The sequence below is a fragment of the Camelus bactrianus genome, chromosome 19 (genome assembly GCF_048773025.1).
Source record: "Camelus bactrianus isolate YW-2024 breed Bactrian camel chromosome 19, ASM4877302v1, whole genome shotgun sequence".
In the NCBI taxonomy this organism is placed as follows: Eukaryota; Metazoa; Chordata; class Mammalia; order Artiodactyla; family Camelidae; genus Camelus; species Camelus bactrianus.
In genome coordinates, this window is record NC_133557.1 from 26,144,969 (window position 1) to 26,165,893 (window position 20,925).

Genomic DNA, 20,925 nt, shown 5'->3' on the forward strand with positions numbered 1-20,925 from the left:
ACACGCATCTATTTGTATGTGTATGAATGTGAATGTGTGCGTGCATTGATCTAGTCCTGTATGTAAGTCAGCCTGCGTTTGTAAGTATGAACGTATGCACGTGTGGCTATAAATCCAAGTCTGGATGTGTATGTGTGTATCTGTGGTGGACACTGCCGATGCCCTCAACTTCTAGCTGTTAAGGAAGCCCAGCTTCTCAGCTCAATGGGAGCAGCTTGCCTGTCCCAGCCCCTCCCAGGGTGGCCCACGACTCACCAACAAGGGTACAAAGCCTGGCCCCCTTGCCCATACATAGAACCAACTTTATGGTGCAGTTCATGCTCTAGGGCCCCCTAGGGAGATCACGATGGAAACTTGACTCCAGTTGAGACCAATCCCTGCCCTGTCCGTCTCTTCCTCCCTCTACCCGGGAGCCCGCCTTCAGAAGATCATGTGCATCTGAATCCCTGTCTCAGGCTCTGCCCTAGGCAGCACAGCCTAAGGCAGTATTTATATCTATGTGCACGTGTGCATATATGCAAATATCCATGTGCACACATTTGTATGTGCATGTTCTACAAGGAAATCTAGGAGGATCTGGGAAAGAAGACAAGATGGTGGGAGATCACTGATTTTACACTGTGGATGATGAAGGCATCTCAGACAGAATACGAGAGACCTGCTTTAAAAGTTGAAAATTAAAAGATCCTTTAGATGTAAATGTATTTTTTTTTATTAAACCAAAAAAGAAAGATACAGTATACATGATATCAGTCAATCAGATGGCTACTCTGAATTACATTTTAATCGACTCATGGTCCTATTTACTCCTCTGTACAAGTATTAAAACAAAAAACTCAGGTATTTGAATAATCTTCTGTAAATTTTTATTATTAACTGGGGTTACGGGGAGGGTTTTATCAGAGCACATCATGAGAACATTAGGAAATTACAGACAGACTTGAGATAAGTGTCAGACAGAACAGATGAAGCAAGCCCCTCCGCCATCTGAGAAACATTAATAATGTAAGATTGCAGAGACCAAATCTTTGTTAGGGATACAGGATGCAGGATTAAAAATGGAGACCTCGGCGCCCCCTAGTGTTGCAAAGTAAACTCGCCACTTCATTTGTTTTGTTTTGTTTTTTTGAAGTTGTAATCATCGCCCTTGTCACTGAGCCTCAAAAAAGCAACTGTTTTCCCAAATCATTTCAAGTCCTCTCCAGTCACCCTCTTCCCTCCCGTCAGTAACGTTCAAGGACCCTATCTGAAAAACAGCTCTTACTCATTCCTTTCTCGTTCCCCACACATTCCATTCCAGGAAATTGGCAACCTCCCAACACAGAGCCCACGTCCTCCCTCCTTTAAACATGAACTTAAACAAACGGGGTTTTCGTCTCTCCTCTTGAAGCTCCGAGGATGAGCACGGATTTACTACAAAGCTTAATTCCTTCCAGAAGGCATTTTCCTTCTGCAACTTACTTGTCACTGTCATTTTTCATAACTTTACCAGAATGCCTTCCTCCACCCTCTTCCCCAAACCCTGCTTGGCAACCGCCAACTCTTCTGACCCGGCTATAGTTAACCTGCTAAACCATCTTTACAGTTATGTACCAAGAAAAGACTGGACCAGAGACGTAAATTATACACCTTAATATACAACAGCTCAGGCTTAATTTGTAGGCAGAATTTCATTGGATGGCCGTCAGAAGAAAAACTATGTACATGGAATGGGGCCGGGGAGGAGGTGGAGAAGGGAGAAGGCATCTTGGTGGCAGAACTTGGTGGGAACCGTGGTGATTTGTTTACTTGGATTTGCCAACTGGTCCGATGGAGACGGGGTCTGTTTGCACTTGAGCATCCGACATCCGCTTTGGGCCCTGGAGAAAAATATGAAAGAAGGTGCATTGTAGTGAAGATCTGTAATAGCAGCAGCAACAATGGCCATTTATTTAGCGTTCACTCTGTGCTAAATCAATACACCTTATTCACGGTGGCGGATGGGAGAGTGGTCTCCAATGAGATGCCTGAGTTCAGTGCCCAGTTCCACGACGTCCTAGCTTTGTGAAATCTTGGACAGAAGACTGAACTCTTTGCGCTCCAGTTTCTCCATTTAGAATAGGGGGTGATAGCATTTGTCTCAGAGGGTTGTTCCACGCTGAAGTGAGTTCTCACTGGTAATGCCCTTAGGATGGCGCCTGGGGTGTAGAAGACCTTCCCAGGTAGAGCCCACATCAGTCACCCTCTCTAGTCACTTTCTAACCACATTGCCCTGTTTAACTTTCTTACAGAACGTATCTTTCTCAGAAATGACCTCATTGTCTCTGCTGTTTGTCTAACATCTGTCTGCACGAAAGCCCCGTGGATTCTGTCTGTTGCATCCTCCGTGCCTCACGAGGGCCTGGAACGTCGTAGACGCTCTTTCGCATCGACTGAATGCGGCTGAATACACTCCACGAGCCAAGTGCCATCTCTGCTGTTGTTATTATTAGTGTTATTTCTCTTTCTGTGAAGTAATTTACATACAGTAAAGTCAGCCCTTTCTGTGTGCAGCTCTGTGAGCTTCGACTAACACAAATAGTCATGTAACTACCACCAAAATCAAGATACCGAGCAGTTTAATCACCTCCAAAATCCCCCTTGTGCCGCTCTGTAGTCAACACCTCCCCCCACCCCCGGGCCCTGGAAACTACTGACCTGCTCTCCATCCCTAGAATTAGTTCTGCCTTTTCCAGGATGTCAGCTCAATGGAATCAAAGAGCACAGCAACTCTGAGTCTAGCTTCTTTCACGTAGCAGGATGGAGCTGAGATTCACCCATGTCGCATGTGTCAGGGGTACTATCATTGTGGGCCCTGACTCACAGTACAGTTTATATAGTAGAGTATAACATGGGACAGTATAGCATAGCAAAAATAGTCTTCAGAGGTTATAAACAAGGGTCCAACGCTCCCTTGCTTACCACCCTTTCACAGCTTCCCAATTTACGGAGGATTTCGTCAGCATTCTTTGCTCAGCCTGCACAGCCTGCATGAGCTGCCCCCTCCAGCATCACTCCCTTTATTACCCACCTGGCTCACCACCTCCCAGCGACTGGGGCTTCCTTTCTCGTCCTCAAACACGCTAAGCTCATCCCCACCCCAGGGCCCTGGCACATGCTGTTCTCCCCTGGAATAAAGAGCGCCCCTCTCTTCCTGCTTGGAACCAATCATCATTGCTGTCTCATTTCAAATTATTAGCTCCTTAGAAACAGAGGATCCATCAATTCCAAGGAGCACACATACCCCCTCCCCGTACCCAGCATGACTCTATCACATTGCCATGTTTCTCCCCCTTCCACGACTTCCCACACTTAACATTTCTGTTTTCTAATTTATCAGCTTTCTAGTTCCACCCTTCCCCACTAGAACATGAGCTTCAAATTGAGGTTTTGCACACATCCTCAAGGGCACAAAGACTAGATAGAAATAGATGACACTCATCACAAAACTTTAAACTTTGGGCCTGAGATTCAGCATTTCTATAGTTCTTTATTCTTTTTTCATTATTTATTTTAATGGAGGTAGTAGGGATTGAACTCAGGACCTCCTGCATGCTAAGCATGTGCTCTCCTGCTGAGCTACAACCCCCCCCCCCATTCCAGATTCTGCATTTCTAATGCTCCCTAGGGATGCTTCTGGAGACCAAACCTGGACCAGGGGAACCAGAGCTTCACCTACCTCTATCTATTAGAGGTCACAAATGCCTACGGATAGTCAGAGAAGGAAAGACTTACAAATGAGCAAATAGGTTTAGGACACTTTCCTTCATGTAACTATCTCACCTTTGTTGCAACATGAAGGTTAACCCCAGTGCACTGGCCCCACAGCTGAAGTCAGTATTACCTCCCTGCCTGGCCCTCCTGGCTCCACCCACACTCCCACGGGGGCTCGCAATGACTCCACTTGTCTTTCCTCCTAGTTCACACTTGAACATCCTGCTTATTATTTGGGTAATGAGTCTTCAGACTCTCCTGGCCAGAATTTCCATTATCCCAGACATAATGAAATGTGTACTAGTGTCATATTTTGCTCCATCTATTCGCCGATCAACAAACACTGCTTGGGTGTCGACTGTGATCTAGCCACCACGCTGAGGAGGACAGCACGTCTGCCCGGGACACGTAGGGTCACTGGCCTCCCACAGCTACCAGTCTCGGAGAGGAGACAGAACAGACACAAGTAAAGAACCCAAAGCTGAACTCATTATTTAATGTCTGGCATCCACTCACCCTTCTGGGCTTTTGGAAGAAAGGAGCTAAGTTTTAGCCTCGTCCCTATACCCAACACCCAGGGCCAGGCTCAGAACAGTTACCCGGGTGTAAACTCCTCAAGGTTCCCTTTGGCCACAGACAAACATCGCTGTTTCTCATCATTACCTGTTCCATGGCCTGGAACACACCTGCCTTCAGACCGCCCCTCGCCGCCCCCCTGGACAGGTTAATCTGAGGCCCTACCATATAGGCAACCTCCTCTGAGAAGCCCTCCCCACACTCCCCTCAAACCCAACGCCAGGCCGTCCTCCCACCCAGGCTCGCTCCCCGGCCGGCCTCTCCCTTCCCGCGCGCGCAGCCCCTCAGCCCCGCACCTGCCACGGAACAGCGACGCCCGCCCGCGGCCGCCTGGCCCCCCGCCCCGCGCCGGGCCCCGGCAGGTGCTCGCCGAGTATCCGTCTGGCAAACGCCCCCCCACACCCGCCCCCACCCCGGCCCCAGAGCCCAGGGAGAAGACGCGAACCGCCCACCCACCAGGCCTTTGAAGAAGCCCCCGAGGGACTGCCGCCGCTTCTCCGGTCTCTTCTGGGACTTGTCCCCGTTCTGCAGCGAGTTGGCCTCCGCCGCGGCCGGCTCGGCACTCGGGGCCGGCTCTCTGGCTTCCTGCTTGCTGGGCTCGGCAGCCGCCTTCTTGTCCTTGGAGGAGCCGTCTTTGCCCTTCTGGGCCGCGGCCGCCGGTTCCGGCTCGGGCGGCGCGGCGGCCTTCTCCGGGGACTCGGATGTCTACGGCGAGTTCAAACAGAGCGCATGTTTAGTGACTGCAAGACGGTGCTCACTAGCAGCTGAATAAATACGTTAGAACAGAGAAGTTCAGAGGTTGGATGGTGTCTACGTTTTCATGAGCCGTGCGTGAGACGGTAAAAAATAAGGAGAATGTGTAAAATACTTTTTACTGTCGGAGGTCACGGTAGGGGACACATTTATCTGAAAATTCATTCATTCATTCATGCTTTCCCAGGAGGCATTGTTTAAGACTTCTTGAACTAGAACCTGGATTTTCCTTGGAGAGCCACCCTTCATTCATTCCCTGTAGTTTCACGCCTGGACAAAGGCATGTGACTCAGGCCTGGCCAATCAGAGCACGACATGTGACTGGGCTGCTGTGATTGGCTTAGGCTGGCCAAACTCACATAAAACTGAGTGAATCTCAGAGCTTTGCTAAAACCACCAAGAGAGAGGTCTGTTCCCTTCCCTTTGGACTTGAAGCTATGAAGATGGAATCCTAGGGCTTGCAGAACCACCACCATTTCCAGGAAAAATCTGCTTGAAAAAGAAGCCATGTGACACAGAGGAAAGCAGAGCTGAGAGATGGAGAGAAGAAGAGAAAGAGCCCATGGAGGGATGGCATGATATATGATCCTGGATCCTGGATCTAGCTGTTCCTGAAGCCCTTTTTCACATGCGTCAGCTTTGAGAGGATTTCTCCCACTGGCAGCCACATGTGACTCTTCTTGGGGATGCCTATTCTTGTCTTCATGATTATGCCCATCTTAATTTCTGGTGTGAAAGTGTCCTTTCATTTCATAAAACAGTGGTAAAAGAAGATAATTGTTTGATTTTTAGTTTTGAACATACATCTTTTCATGCTAAAGTGAAATGTTTGCAATCCTACTTGGATCCTAGGATTTGGACGAATGGGGGCTATAGAATCCAAAATTCTAGAAACTACCAGGTATATTGCAGACAACCAAAAACCTGTTAGGAAGTAAGAGCCTTCTTCCCCATAATTTACATGAATCGAAATGGCTATGGGGGCCAGGCAGATAAAATAAAAACACGAAACAGGTTAGGGGTAAGAATGTGGTGACCTTATTTCCCCAGTTGTGCAAGCAACATAAGGCCAAAGAAATACTCCTCTAGTGTGAAAAACAGTTCAAGCAATGCTGGGTTTGATGCTGGGGAGACAATTTGGAGTAGGGGGGGATTATGGTGAATTGAATGTCACATGCCTTGTTTAAAGGGGCAGCAGTGGCTCAGACCCACCAAAATATCAGAGGTAGGACTACAGCCCCTGTTCTGTCAGATCCTCTATTTTTTTTCCCCAATGGACACTTGCATTTGAATTACTTTAAATTCAAAATATGTCGATTTTAAAATACTGACATCAAAAGTTTGCAAGCCCTGTTCACAGCAAACCACCACAGCACAAGTACCCCTGTGGGCTACATTTGGCCCAGTGGATATATATTTATATTTTATGATTCATAAAAGTTACATATTATCCCCAGGTCACAAAGTTCTATGACAAAGTGGCAGTTCTGAGTGAGAGGGCAGCAAGCAGAGAACTGTCCTTTCACATCAGTGGATCAAACACATCCCTTAGAAATGAGTGAGAAGATAGTGAAAACCCCCCCAGTCCTGAAGGCCTCCCCAGGCTGCAGCTCCCAGGAGGGCAGAGTTCCTTGGAGAATGAAGCATCAGACATCCAGTGCACCCCCAAGAAGTGGTCACATCCTGAATATTTCCATCCGATCCCGACTGTCAAAGTTGTAGCAAGTGCTAAGACACAGATGCCAAGTACGGCAGACAGATACTCGTCTTAGAAGGATACAGAAACTCCCACCAAGCTGCTCTGCAGGAAGGCCGGAAACCAGCAGCCCCTGTTCAAACACCCTGGTAACTTTTTGTTGTGTGGAAGATTTTAAGACACAGTGAGCAGCTAAGAGCTTAGTGTCTGGAGTCAAAGAAACAGTGTGTGGTTCTGGTTTCATTTCAGCCTTGCTGTGTGACCTGGAATAAATTGAGCTCTCAGCTTCCTGTTCTGTATGGGAGGAACAACAACAACAACAAATCATACCTCACGGCGTTGTGAGGATTAAATTAGCAATAATGGAAAGCCCACTGGACATGGTGTCGGATGCCAACATTTAGGGACCAACTACTTCGGTCTGTCTAGGAGTGAGGGGGTTCCAGGATATGGAACTTATAGTTTTAAAACCAGGCAAAGTCCAGGGAAAACTGAGATGAGCTGGTTGTCCTGGCTTACCACTACCGGCGGTGACTGAGAGACCGTGGGTCCAAGTGCCGGGCACAGGTGAAGCTCTCAAGAAATATCCTGGGGCATCGAGTCCCCCTGCCCCTCTCTAACCTCGTCTCCCACCCGTTTCCCTTCTGCTCTTTCTGTTCCAGCCACATGGCCCTTTTCTTCCTTGAACAAGCTTGTTCTCAAATCAGAGCCTCCTATTTGCTGCACTTCTGCTTCAGGACTGCTTCTTCCCTCTCAAGTCTCGGATCCCAGGCCCCTCCTTGGAGATGCAGTCCCTGATTGGATGGTCTAAAGAAGCCTGGGTCCCTTCTTGGGGAACACTGATGAATTTTCTTTGTATTTACAGTCATCTCGGGGATTCCCCTGCTCACTTGAAAACGTTCTGTCTGACTCTCTCTGATGGAAGGAAGCATAAGAGCCCCAAACCCCTGTCTCTTCCACTGCTGTATCCTTCGCGCCTAGCCCGACATATAGTAAGTCTCCATCAAAATGGGTTGAATGAATGGCCTGCAACTCGTCTTCCAAATGTCGCCAAAATATTTCCCTAGACATTTCTCTTAGGTGCAAAGTGGGAAGTCCCCACAAACCAATGGTGCTCATTGGACATTGATTTCTTTTGAGGGGAGATTTCAATGGATCATGTCCATTTACCACATTGTCACTCCATCCCTATTAGGCTTAAGTTTTCTTTTTAAGGCTTAGAGGCTAACTTCTGAAAACCATACATGGCTGGCTCCTTATCTTCAGAGTAAGCCAAGAGTCTAAACTGTGTATGAAATGCAGATGACTTAGAACCTGTGCTTGATCCTGCCTCAAAATTTACGACAAAAATTATTCCCATGTGAATCACTGGAGTGTATCCTCTCCTAGAACCCAATGATGCTGGCAGGAAGCTGGACAAGGTCATGGGAACAACCCATTTGATTCAGACACTAGAAGCCAATCAGGCTGGGAATTCCTTGGGCTTTTTTTTCATAGAAACATTGACTAAGGCTCTTATAACTCTGACAGGGCAAATCTAAAACGAGATGAGACTGTCTGCTCCCACCCCTCAAAATTAAACTAAGCCTTGTCATCTCCCAGTGGTACACACCAATCTTCTCATGACTGGATCCAAGGCCCTGGAAAACAGAATTCTCAAAACATCCCTTGATGAGTGTAAATAGAATGACATTTCCAGCTCATTCAGATTTCCACTGACTTCATTCAGATCTTGAATCACCAAAATGATTGGTAAAACTGTTTCACTGTCAGATTCCAGACAAAATGTACAAACACATTTAAGTGTCTCATGGTAAATGAAGTAAGTTTATCATGTTTCCAAGGGAGTTACCTTTGGGATTATTTGTTCCAAAATGGCCTATAATATGGGTTTGGGGGCCAGGTATAGCAGTCAGTTAAAAGAGAAAAATGAAAATAATTTGAATGCAATTAAAAGCAATATATTCCATGTTGAAGTACATAGGATAGACCAATTATTATGGAAACAGAAATATAAATTATTTAGTCATTGCTGGTATGTGTGTGTGTGAGATAAACAACATTACAGGGTGGTAAATCCTTAGCAGCAGCATAATAATAATAGTCATAAAACAACAGCAACAGGTCTGGCTTTATATGTCAAAGCCCTAACCCCCAGTGAAGGTACGTGGAGAAAGAAAGTAATTGAGGTTAATTGAGGTCATGTGGATGGAGCCCCGATCTAATAGGATTAGTGTCTTTGTAAGAAGAGACACCAAAGAGCTTGCTCATTCTCCTTTCTATGGTATTTTGTTATGGCAGCTCATGGTGACTAACACAGCAACTAACAATTATTTATTGAGCCTTTTGTACCAGAAATGTTCTAAGTGCTTTACATGTAGAGATTCACCTAAATATGACAGCTCTATGAGGCAGGACTTCTCCTGGCTCCATTATACAGATGAGGAAACTGAGGCACGGAGAGACTGGTAATTTGCCTTTGGTCACCCAGCTGAAAAACAGCTGTGCCAGGATTCAAACCCAGGTAGTTTGAGTCTGCAACCCAGTCTCTTAACCACCTCTCTGTACTGCCAAAATTAGTAGAAGAATATTTGATGACATTTTTGCAGAGGTATATTTTCAAGCTAAGAAAGAGTACTAGCTGAGATGCCGCCTTCCTGGGCTTGTCTGGAGTGGTTCACTTCCGACCCTTCCCTACTTGGACAGCACACTGTGTTGTGTGCTACTTATGTGTAACAAACCAAGTGGTACATAAATTGAAAAAAAAAAAAAAAGAAAGAGTGCAGATTATAAAATAGAGTGTTGAACATGAGATGATCCCATTGGGGAAAAAGGAATACATATAGTTATAAAAACATCATAGCTGTTTCCTTAGGATAGAGAAAGTAACAGAAATGAACCATATGAGATCCCATGTCTTTCACTCACCAATTCCAGAAATGGCTCCTACTCTGTACCAGGCACCATGCAAGGTGCTAGAAAAATAGAAGAGGCCCCTTCCTTGCTCCACACATGCTCCAGATATGGGCAGGAAGCGGGAGGGGAGACAGGTAACTAATGGGCAAATGATTTATTTCAATGAGTAATAAGTACCATGAAGTAGAACAGGATGCAGTGATGCTGAGTGGAAAGGGAAGGGCTCTTTGAGGAGGTGATATTTGGGCCAAGCCTTGAAGGCTGGGAAGGAACTGTCACATGGAGAAGAAGGGAGAGCATGTGTGAAAGCTTTGCAGTAAGAAACAGCCGAGGAACTCTAGTTCGTTCATGCGTGTGTCTGCAGAGCCCAAGATGGTGCCTGATATACAGTAGGTGCTCAGCTTAGAGATGGCAAATGAGTTGGCCGTGATTGAGGACTGCATTGGAAATGAGGATGGATAGAATCAAGAGCATGCCAACTAAACCCACCACCAAACCGAGTTTCCAGAACACTTACTTGGTAGCTGGAGTCTTTCCCATTTATTTCTTCCGAGTGGGTGGTCCCTCCATCCCCTTTCACTGACTAAAACAGCAAACAGACAATGGCCTCTCAGCTACCAGAAGCACAGCAACGTGGCGAACGCAACAGAAGTTCTGCAATGGATGACCTCAGTCATTCATTGTTGAGAGTCGAGGGCAAGGCAAATGGGAGACTGACTAGAAACATATTACTCATGAGACATACACTCTCCATGCGGTCTGTAACCAGAGTCTGATTAAATTCAAGTGTTGGCCTCTAAAAATAACAACAGTAAAAGTCTTAAATCCTGGAATTAAGTAATTCTGGGATAAATAAATGATGATGAAAATACTAATGTTGGAACCAGAAGGTGGTTGAACATATTGAATGAATGAATAAATAAACAATTAAGCCATTGGAAGTGTTATCTACTGGTAACACTTAAGTGGTGAGTGCTTTGTTGTCGTGTTACCCACCACCCACCCTCACCTCCTGTAGAGAGACGGGTTATGTTGAACATTCTATTTTCCAACCTTTAGCGGCCCCTGTGGCCAGTGGCATCAGTGACAGGGCTGAATGGGGTTGAACTCACAGCTTTGGCTCCTTCAACCAACAGTCAAAGCTAATGGTTCTAAAAGTGTGTACCGGGACCAGCAGCTTAGGCATCACTTGGGAACTTGACAGTAATACAAACTCTTGAGAACTACACCAGATCTCTGGAGTCAAAAACTCTCAGGGGTGGGGCCCTGCAATCTGTGTTTTAACCAGCCCTCCAGGTGATTTTGAGGCACGCTTCAGACAAATGCCGACCAATATTGGGGTCTGTAGGTTCAGCTGCGGATTTAGTAATGCTTCTCTATGCTTGATGCTTGATAAGAGACCTAAGAAATTTGGCGATTAATCGTTCAGTTCTTATCAACAGTTCAGACTGTGTTCTAATTCCTGCATATTTTCTCAGTGCTTATGGTCTCCTGCTCCTGGCTATGGAGGGAAGGGATTGTAGGAAGTGAGCGTTAAGCTCTGTGGGGCAAAGAGGAAGACTTCAGATTCCACGGTTATTTTCTTGGCTATTCTGCTTGTAGACAGCAAGAATCCATAACACTTGCACTAAGAACAGTTAAAAACATCAAAGGCACTCAAAACTTTTTTGGCTGATTAATATCACATGCCCCCGCAATCTTAAATTAGCAGAGGTAATGAAAATTATTATTTATGAAGACTAAGTTTTAGTGGAGTGCTTACCAAGTGCCCAGAAGTGTACAAAATGAGATAACAACATGTGTTAGTCCATCTATTTATCATGCCAGAACCTTGAGATAGAGGAACAATTTTATTTCTCTTATTTCACAGGCAAGAAAATGGAAGCTCTGAGAAACTAGCACGAGTCATGAAACTAGCAGGTTAGGGAGCCATGATTTGTCACTATGGCAACGAGTCCGTATTCTGCACTCTTAACCACCCCCTGATAGTACCCCTAGAAGGTAGGAGGTACCAGTCAGCGAATAGATATTTACTGAGCACCTACTACGAAGCTGCCTAATTAGGAAAAATGATCAGGGCTTGGATAAGATGAAGGTTGAAAATCTCAAATATGGATGTTTGTGGGACACGCCTGTCATCAGGGCACAAATGTGCTCATCTTTACTGCTTGTTCTCCAGTTCAGAAGTCCTGACTAGGACTGTCAGTGCTTTAACACAGTATGAGAATTCCTAAGTCCCCCGTACCCCTAGAGCAACCTTTGCAGAGCTAGCCATAGGTTAGAACCTCAATACGTACTTCTCCACTGGTCAGGACTGGAAGAAGTCTTTCCTCAGCCCGAACTCCTGGTGTCCAAAAGTTCCACACACTTTTCTTAGCAGATATCATTGCCATGGGCTTCACCAAGCTGTTCAACCCAAAGGCAAATGTGGATCTGTAGGTACGACTGTGCTCAGACGGAAAGTGGTTTTTGCCTTCCTCTGGGTCTTCTGTCCTGTTGTACAAGGCTCATTTTGCTTGAGAACATTTAGAAAAATAAATGGACTCTCTTGGTGATTCTCTCTCTCGCCACAGTCAGGTCTCTTAGCTCTTACCCAAAAGTTTTGTCATCTCAGGGTTTCACTGGGCTTCCAGAAACTCAGGCTGTGTTGTAATCGTCCCTCCTACTCAGACACACTCCGGTAAAGTGTCCTTTAGGTCCTGTCCTTGTGAGCTGGCTGTTAGGGAATGTCGAATAGCGAAAAACAGCCAGCCAACCAACCAGACGAAACGGCTTTTCAGGCAAACCGAATGCTTTTCAGGTGGCATGTTACTCCCCCTAAGGGAGAGAGGTTTTTAATTTCCCTTTAATTGTTTCAATTTGGTATCATGAGGAAGTCTGCCAGAAGAATTGACCTTCTTCTTTCCTCCTTTCCCTGCTAGGAGGAGGTGAATCTGGATTGAGTCAGAAGGCTCTCTCAACAGCAGTGGACCTAGGCTACCCTCCTAAAAGCAGACCCTCCTGATGCCGGACATCACTGCAAAGAGGTTCCAACTCTTAAAAAAATAAATAAATAAAGGAGAATGCCTCAACCCTCTCCATGATTTTTCTCTGTTGTTCATTTTGAGGCATATAAAGCTACATTTATACAAAGGTGACTGCTGAGTTTAGTCTAAGGGTCTTATTAAGCCCACCTGAGGTGTCTTCAGCAGCTGTTATTGACAATTCCTTCCTTCCTCCCTTCTTTCCTTGTTCCTTCTCTCCTTTGTTTTCTTTCTTTTAAAAAAAATGTTTTCTTCTTTGTTTTCTATCCCTCCTCTTTCCTCTTTGCAGAGCCCTCCTTCAGGGACAAATTAAGATAGTTCATGTTGGGCTTTGTATTCGAAGGACCATAAGCACAGAAGCTTATTTTTTCCAGCTGTCAAAAATAACAGAGTTGCTGTTGAAAGAGACTAAAATTCTTTCAGAGACTATTTAGTCCTTTAAAGAACAGTTTGAAGACTATTAAGTAATTTCAGAGATTTCCCAGTGTGATACTGAGCAACTTTCCTTACAGAGTTTATTTTCATTCATGAGAATCAAAGACGAAGCATCTTAGGGCGTCCAGCCTGCAGGGCTGAGATGGGATCTTAGTTGTGAATCAAAGCCTTGCATATTAATGAAGTCACTTCTAAATTTCTTTCATTGTGTCAGGCATTCCTATAGCTTGATACTCTGAAGGGTGTTTGAACCACCTCCCATATGTATCACGTAGATAACTCAAAATTCTGGTGGAAGTGTTTGTTTGGTGGCCAGTTCACCTTTCTTTGAAAGAAATGCAAATGTATTTTGATAGAGATTTAATCCAACTGAAGTCAAGATTTAAAAGAAGAATTGGGATGACATTTTAGTTTACTCTGAAGACCTCAGCACGATTATTTACCAGATTAGCCTTATTACAACAAATCCAAGGAACTGGACCTGCTAGAAATTCCCAGGATAAACAAAGGCTTTGGGTCCAACCTTCATGCTTTTCCAAGATACTCGCTTGAAATGGAATCGGATGATTCAGACAAAATTACACAGCCTACGTAAATCTCATCTTAGTGACAGGCATATTCAGAAAACTCGCGCCCAAGCGCTATGTGAGTCATGCGTTAATTCTTCTTTCTTTTGCCTTGCTGTAATTTCAGGTAAGTGCAATTTTAGGTAAGCCCAATACATAAAAATGATGCTTCCACGGAAAAGGTTAATAAGAGAATCACAAACACGGAGCTATGGTTGTTCTCTGTTTACTCTCAAAGAACACAGCTGGCAATAATGTGCAGAAAGCGGTAATAACATATGAGTTCAAGGGTGAGCTTCAGCACCACTGAAAACCTGAGTCAGAATTCTGGCTCTGCCCTTTACCGGCTCTGTGACCTCGGGCGGGTCACTGAGACACTCCGAGTCTTCCTGAGCTCATCTGCACAGTGGGGCAGTAAGAGTGTTCGTTTCACAGGGTTTTTATCTTCATAAATGAGTTACTGCCGGCCATGTGCTTAGCACAGGGCTGGCTGCATCATTTGCATGCAATAAACAAATGGGAGCCATTATTATTATTATTATTACTATCAATAGCTGAGACATGTGCCAAATGACTACCGAATCCCCTTTTGGGGTGGGAAGGAATACAAGTCGCTGGTGAAGACAGGAATTGCCCAAACAAATGCTACTTTCAGAAACCTCTCCTCAAAGAACAACTCAGTATTCATATTTAGTACTCAGGGAAGAATCTGAGATCAAAAACTTTGGCTAGAAGACTCTTGGTTTTTGTTTTATAATGAACCTTACAACCCACCTTCTTTTTTCCTCTAGACAGTGCATTTCTGCAGATTTTCTTAGACTTATAGATTGAATGTAATCAACAAAAAACCTCTGATTTCACAGCTCTCTAATTTGGGTTTTAAATTTGCCCAACATGAAAGCTCACCGTCTTTCTTACCTAAACCGGAGAAGGTTATTTCAACAAAGACTTTCTTACAAAACTATGGTCTAAAGAAAGAGACAGGAGGAGGATTCAGTGAAACAATGTGTGTGACAATAGTTTGGAGGAGGAAAGCACTTTTCAAGTGTAAGGTGTTATTAACACTGACAATTTATAAATCGTCATCTCTGCTTTTCCATCTACCACCTTTCTGGTTTCATCTGCCTACCTGGTTTGCGGAAACATGAATACAGTTCTCTACCCACTCACTTTGTAAAAATATACTAGTGCTTCAACTATCCAATTTCTTGACATACAGTTGAATTAATACATATAAGAATCTTTTTCTATTTAGGGCATGACAGATGTCTTCGTTATTCCTTGTGATTATTCCGAAAGTCTGCAGGAGCACACGGAATTTTTGTGAAGTGCTGTACCTACATGTGTCCCGTGTGATGTTAAGATTTATAGGACCCGACTTCCTTTTCCCTGAAATATAATTATTTGAAAAATGATATTCATTCTATTTTGAATTCTTACGAAAGGTTAACTTTTGGAAAGAGAAAGCTCTCTTTAGAAATGAACTGGGCAATGTATTTATTAAAAAAAACCAAAAAAACCCACTCAACCAAGAGGTCCTTTGCCCTGGGAGAGTCAAATATGTTATCTGAAAGAAATTTAAGGGAGGGGAAGGCTAAAAAGTAAGAAATCAATGATCAGATGAATGGAAACACTGATGACAAAAACAGGGGTGACTCATTTGCAACTAAGTTTTCTCTTCAATTAAATCAATTACTTTAAAAAACTATATTTTGCCAAAAATATCTAAAATTATTTTAAAACTTTCACTTACTCAATTATAATGCTCAGGCACATACTCAAAGAAAATTTTTTTTAATCCCATAGTGATGGGGCAGATGCCGTCTCTATTTTCAAGCACTTAGAGCAGTTTTTTTTTTTTTTAACCTCTGCATAAATCCAAAGACTAATAAATTAGTTTGGAAGACATGAAATGTTACCTGAAAGTATTTCCTGGAAATAACTGCTGAAGCTGACTTCCAGGAGTCTACAGGATGGGGATAGTAACACATGTGCACAAAATCAGTGTACAAGGATGTTCATGCAGGTTAGTGAGGCAGCTGGGGTCACGTGTGGAAGACACATGGTGTGCGCTCACTGAATGTGGCAGAGGCTTAAAAATAAATCCCTGTTTTCCTAATTAGGCTTTGTTCTCCATGAGGACAGGGCTCACATCTATTTATGCTCCCTGTCGTATTTCTAGTGCCTGGAATATTGTGGGTGCTTAATAATTAATTATTGATTGAATAAGTGAATAAATGAAATGTGAAAAGTTGGAAACAAACCAAATGTCCATCAACAGAGCAATGGTTAATCAGAATGTGATCAATCCAGACAATGTGATTCAGTGAAGTTGTTACAAAGAGTGAGGTGGCACTACATCAGGGGCTGCAAACTCAAATACCCACAGGGATAGGACCAGTAATGTAAATGAGGGAGGTGGGTTCAGTGTGATACCGGGGAGTGGCGGGGATTGTGGTGAACTGGAAAACCCACGTGCTTCGTGCATTTGAATTAATCACAATGGTAATATAATATTCTAATGAAAACAAAACAGAATGTCAGACAAGAATAATTAGGATTATCTGGAATTTTAGGGGAAACCCCAACAAGCATGGAAGCCTGGGGGTTTAAACCTGAAAAGGAAGCAATAATATTCAAGCTCCCAGGCCTAACCCTTTTAATGGGCAATAGAAAATAAGACCAATGGACATTTGGGGAAAATGTGTCCTTTTTTTAATCCCTATAGCTGTCCCAGGGAAAATCAATTCCAAAGGACTCTTGTTTCCAATTTGTTCCCCCTAAGAGTTCAGACTCACACAGTTTCTCCTGCTAGAAAATATCCCCCAGTTGCATACAATGGGTAACTCTGGAGGATGAACTGAAGCATGGAACCTCATTCGAATTTCAGGATTTGTTTTGAATGTATGCAGAGGGTGGTTTGGAGGTCTTTCACGCTTTACTTGGAGTCTCTTATATTTCCCCCTTTTTTAAATGAAGAAGTCTCATGTTGAGTACTTGGAAGAGAAAGTCATTCTGTTTGCTTTTTTTTTTTTTTGTATCCCTCAACTCCATCCAGAAATGAGAAAGCTGGATCATCCTCAATGTTATGATGAGCTATTTGGGGATCCCATTTGTAATTCAGATGGGTTGCCAGAAACAGGCCAAATGTTCTTTTCTTTCCCGACGTTGTGTAAAAATGGATTTTTCAAAAATCTCAAACCTTGATGCCCACGTTCAGGGCCAAACTGCAGAGTAAATGGCCAGGAATACAGACGGGGCTCCAGCCATACGGGTCGCCCACCACTTCTTACTCCAACAAGAATCCGACAGCAAAGGAAAAGGATTCCTGGCAACAATTTCTAAGAGAGTGATTTCTAACACGCCTTCTCTCCCGCTGGCAAGGTTTTGTTCTGTTTTGTTTTGTGGACTAGAAAGAATTCCTTAACAGGTTGAGCTTGTGAAATGAAGAGAGTTGCTTTCTCAAAGGATTATATTCCCAAATATTCCTGAAAATAAAGGCCCATGATGATGAAATTCTTGTTTTTCGTTAAGAGAGAATTAAACCAATGATCTTTTACTTGGGTTTTTGGTTTTTTGTCTTCCAACCAATCTGGGTCTTATTGCATAATATTATTTAAGTTCCTGGATGTTTAGATATTCAATGCATGTGACTCTTCATAGACACGGAAAGATGTCTGCCCACTTTCTATTCAGAAGATTAAACGCATGACAAATCCACCAACAAAATTATACATACTCACTATTAGAGAATTACATTGTCATTTCCTTCCTGGAATCATCTATAAACCAGCTTTGCCCAAATTTCTGCCACTCATATGTTCATAATCTTTCCAACATCAATATATAACTTGAACTATTTATCACTTAATCCTTTAAAAATGCCTTATGTTCTTTATGTAAATAAACATTTTCAAAGGAAACTGCATATCATTACACAACGAGAAAAGCAGTCTCATTTGCCATAAATGGAAGAAAACTTAAAAAAAAATAATTACAACTGAAAGTAAACAATGATATTAACTTCCTGGTGGATGCTGTTGTCTGCTGGAGCTCAGGACCCAAAGCCAGCTCCTTCTTTGTTAAAGAGGTGGTCAGTGGAGGTGAGAGAGGTTAAGGAATATGAGCCTCTGTGATCGAATCACAGGGAAGAAAGGAGATTTTCTCACTGCCCAACTCCTACTCCGTTCCTATTCCATTGACACCACCTAGAAGCACGTCTCGCCACCTGTGACGTGGGTACTGTGGTCTCGGAGGCTCAGTTCGTATTTCAGTTTCCCTGCCCCGGAGGCAAGGGCTTACCATTTGTCTGAGAAACGCCATCAGGGAGGGTCTCTGCGGTTTGCGTTCTTCTCTCTTGGGTGTCACTTCCGCGGGTTCAGGTGCGCTATCTCCCTCCTCGCTGAGATCCACTGTGTGTAAGGCTGCGTCTACCTCCTCGGACTTTACCTCTACTGCTGATTCACACACCACCTGGATTATTTTGCCAGGTAACAAGACAGTGAAAAGAAAAAAAAAAACACCCCCAAAACATGCTTTATAAAGTCAGGTCCTGGTTGCCCCTTGTTTACACAGCAGCTACAGGCTGGAGTCTTATGGCCATTTCTCCGCGGGCACATCTTTGAAGAGAAACACTCACATCATATCACGTGCTCTCCGAATACGCTGGCATGGACGTGGCAGCATGCCTGCCCGACGAAGGTACAAGGCTTAGACCTTAGGTCAGGGCGGCCCTTCAGAGCATCCTCAGCACCACTTCCAATCTAAGAGACCCACCTGTTTGGTCTGCCATTCAGGTGAACACACCTGGCCTGTGTAAAAACCGGGAGCAATCATTTCCTTGAGGGTCCAACCTTAGAGATGGGGGCCGTGACGCCGTCCAGTCCTCACCCTGGCTCCCCTGGGGATGCTGGAGAAACTGTGCTCTTTGCAGAAAGGATAGTGTGAAAGCAATGGGCTCGACTTCCTCGTGAACTCATGTCCCACCTCTCCCCAGCCCAGTCACTTGCTCTTGTTCCTTAACTGAAGTTCCTGCTTTCAGAAACAAGATAAACTTGGCAAGAAAACTATTGCTAAGTTCCTTAAGGCCCCCAGCGAGCTCCTGAGTGAGCTCAGCGCCCTGACTGTCCGAAGGGATGGGCCAGCACTGGTGAGGGGTGGTTAGACAGGAGGTCCGCTTCACCTGCGCTCTGATTCCAAATTTTGTTCATTTGCGTCACCTCCCTCCCTGTGTGCTGTGCCCAGTCACGTCTGAGACAGCTTTTGTATCTGCGTTGGTCCCTGAAACACGACAGAGTTAACTGGCTTGGAGAGAATTTCATAATTTCCTTTTTGTTTCCTCAGGCAAGGTTGGCGAACTACTACCAAATTCATCCCAGAGCCTGTTTCAGGATGGCCCCCGAGCTAAGAATAGATTCTACATTTTTACAGGGTTGTAAAATTGTTTTAAAAGATGAAAAATAGGCAACAGAGACTATATGTAGCCGGCAAAGTCTGAAACATTTACTACCCGGCCCTTTACACGAACGTTTGCCGTCCCTGCCTCAGAGGGACGTGCTCTAGAGCCAAAGGCATCTTGGCATTTGTTTTGGCCGATGCCAGACCCACAGCTTCCTTGGAATCTCATTCTGTGGGGGAAGGGAACTTAGTCATTTCCAAAAACACAGAGTGATTGTAGAGAAATCATTTCCCTTTCCTTCATGCAGAATATACTATTGGTTTGCACATAATCCAGTTGATCTGAATTGAGAAGGACCCTTCATCTTGACCCCATCAGCTCAAGCAGGAAGATGGCCATCAACACATCAGCAGACAGGAACATCCCGAAACACGGCAATTAAATCATAGCATCCTCTCCCCACCTTCCATTTCTTAAGATATTGACACAACTTCCAGCATTTCCCCTTTGTCATCAAAGGTCTAGGTTGGGGAGTTATAAATTCAAAAGTAACCAGGATACAAAGCAAAGGGAGTGATACCAGCGAGGTCTGACCAGGTGTAACACAAGGCAGAGTGGTGGGGACTATGGCAAACAAAAGTCAAATTGCCCCCATCTAAAGACGTTCAAAGAACAAAGGCACCGGACTGGCCAAACAAAACACGCTTGTGAGGAGGCTTCTGCTGCCGGGCTGCCCATCTCTGACCCAGGCGTGCCTTTAGGAAACCAGGCAGAGACTGGCACCAAATAAGAAACTGGACTGGTGGTCCAACGTGGTCATGGGCTTCCCCATCTAGGCCCGATTTAATGCAACTGCATTTCTGAAAAATAAGCTTCAGCCACGAGAGTCCTGAGTGAGTCTGAAACGTAGGCAGCCTGGCACAGGGGTTGCGAGTTCACTTTCTAGTGCCAGCCTGCCTGGGCCTAAATCTTAACTCTGCCCCTGAAAGGGGCTCTAAGCCAATGTCTCTACTCAACAGCTCTGTGCCCTCGTTTCCTCATTTTTCAAAGGGGAGAGTACACACATCAGAAAGTTGTTCTGAGAATTAAATCAGGCAATGCGTGTACAGTTCTTAGAATAGTGCCTGACACTTAACAGGCACTCAGTTAATACCAGTGGTTCTTATGCTAATTGAGAGCCATTTACACCATGGCCATGAATTATCTGGAATCACCCACCATGCACATGTCCACTATTTGGAGATGTTATTAATAAATATCTCTTACTATGTCAGATGCTGCGCAAGGCATTTTTAATAATTACTTCAGTAAATAGTTACTACTTACTCAAGACAGTTCAGAGTAAATAACATTATCCCTATCCGACAGATGAAGAATCTGAATGATTGAATGACTTGAGCAAAGTCACACCACAGGTAAGAGCCATTTCAATGAGAGTGGAGTTGTTTACCAGTAACTGAATACCTAATCGTGACTTAACAAGTAACAATAAGGAATAACAAGTTCGAAAGTAGGAAGTTATGGGCTTGGCTCAGTGGCTCCACAATATTTCCAAGAAGCTGGGCTCTTTCTATCCTTTGGCTCTGCCATCCTTGTCAGGCTGGATTTTCATCCTTTTATTTGCTATCTCATGGATCTAGAGTAGCTGCCACAGCTCCAGGCATCACATCTTTAACCCAATGTCCTAAGAAGGAAGGAAGGTCACAGCAAAGTACCTGCTCCAACTGAACTTCTGTATTTTGATCCTCTACCTCAGGGTACATTTCATTGGCCAAACGTAGGTCACATCCTTACCCCTAGACTAATTATTGGTGAAAAAAAAAGGGATTA

The 20,925-nt window shown here is 44.3% G+C and overlaps 1 protein-coding gene across 7 annotated transcripts in view; it reads right to left on the reverse strand.

The window, feature by feature from the left end:
* Window positions 1–849: 849 nt before the first annotated feature.
* Window positions 850–20,925, reverse strand: part of BCAS1 (brain enriched myelin associated protein 1) — an 85,761-nt gene continuing 65,685 nt past the window's right edge. For 4 of the 7 annotated variants that reach the window (XM_074347467.1, XM_074347472.1, XM_074347468.1 and 1 more), the window contains 4 exons: window positions 18,000–18,170; window positions 10,191–10,256; window positions 4,765–5,013; window positions 850–1,859 (listed from right to left, as the gene is read on the reverse strand). In XM_074347467.1, coding sequence (XP_074203568.1) covers window positions 1,785–1,859; window positions 4,765–5,013; window positions 10,191–10,256; window positions 18,000–18,170 — 561 coding nt within the window. In that variant the 3' untranslated portion in view covers window positions 850–1,784. Of the gene's footprint in view, window positions 1,860–4,764; window positions 5,014–10,190; window positions 10,328–17,999; window positions 18,171–20,925 lie in introns of those variants that run through there. The other 3 variants (XM_074347469.1, XR_012500674.1, XM_074347470.1) reach the window with 3 other exon arrangements.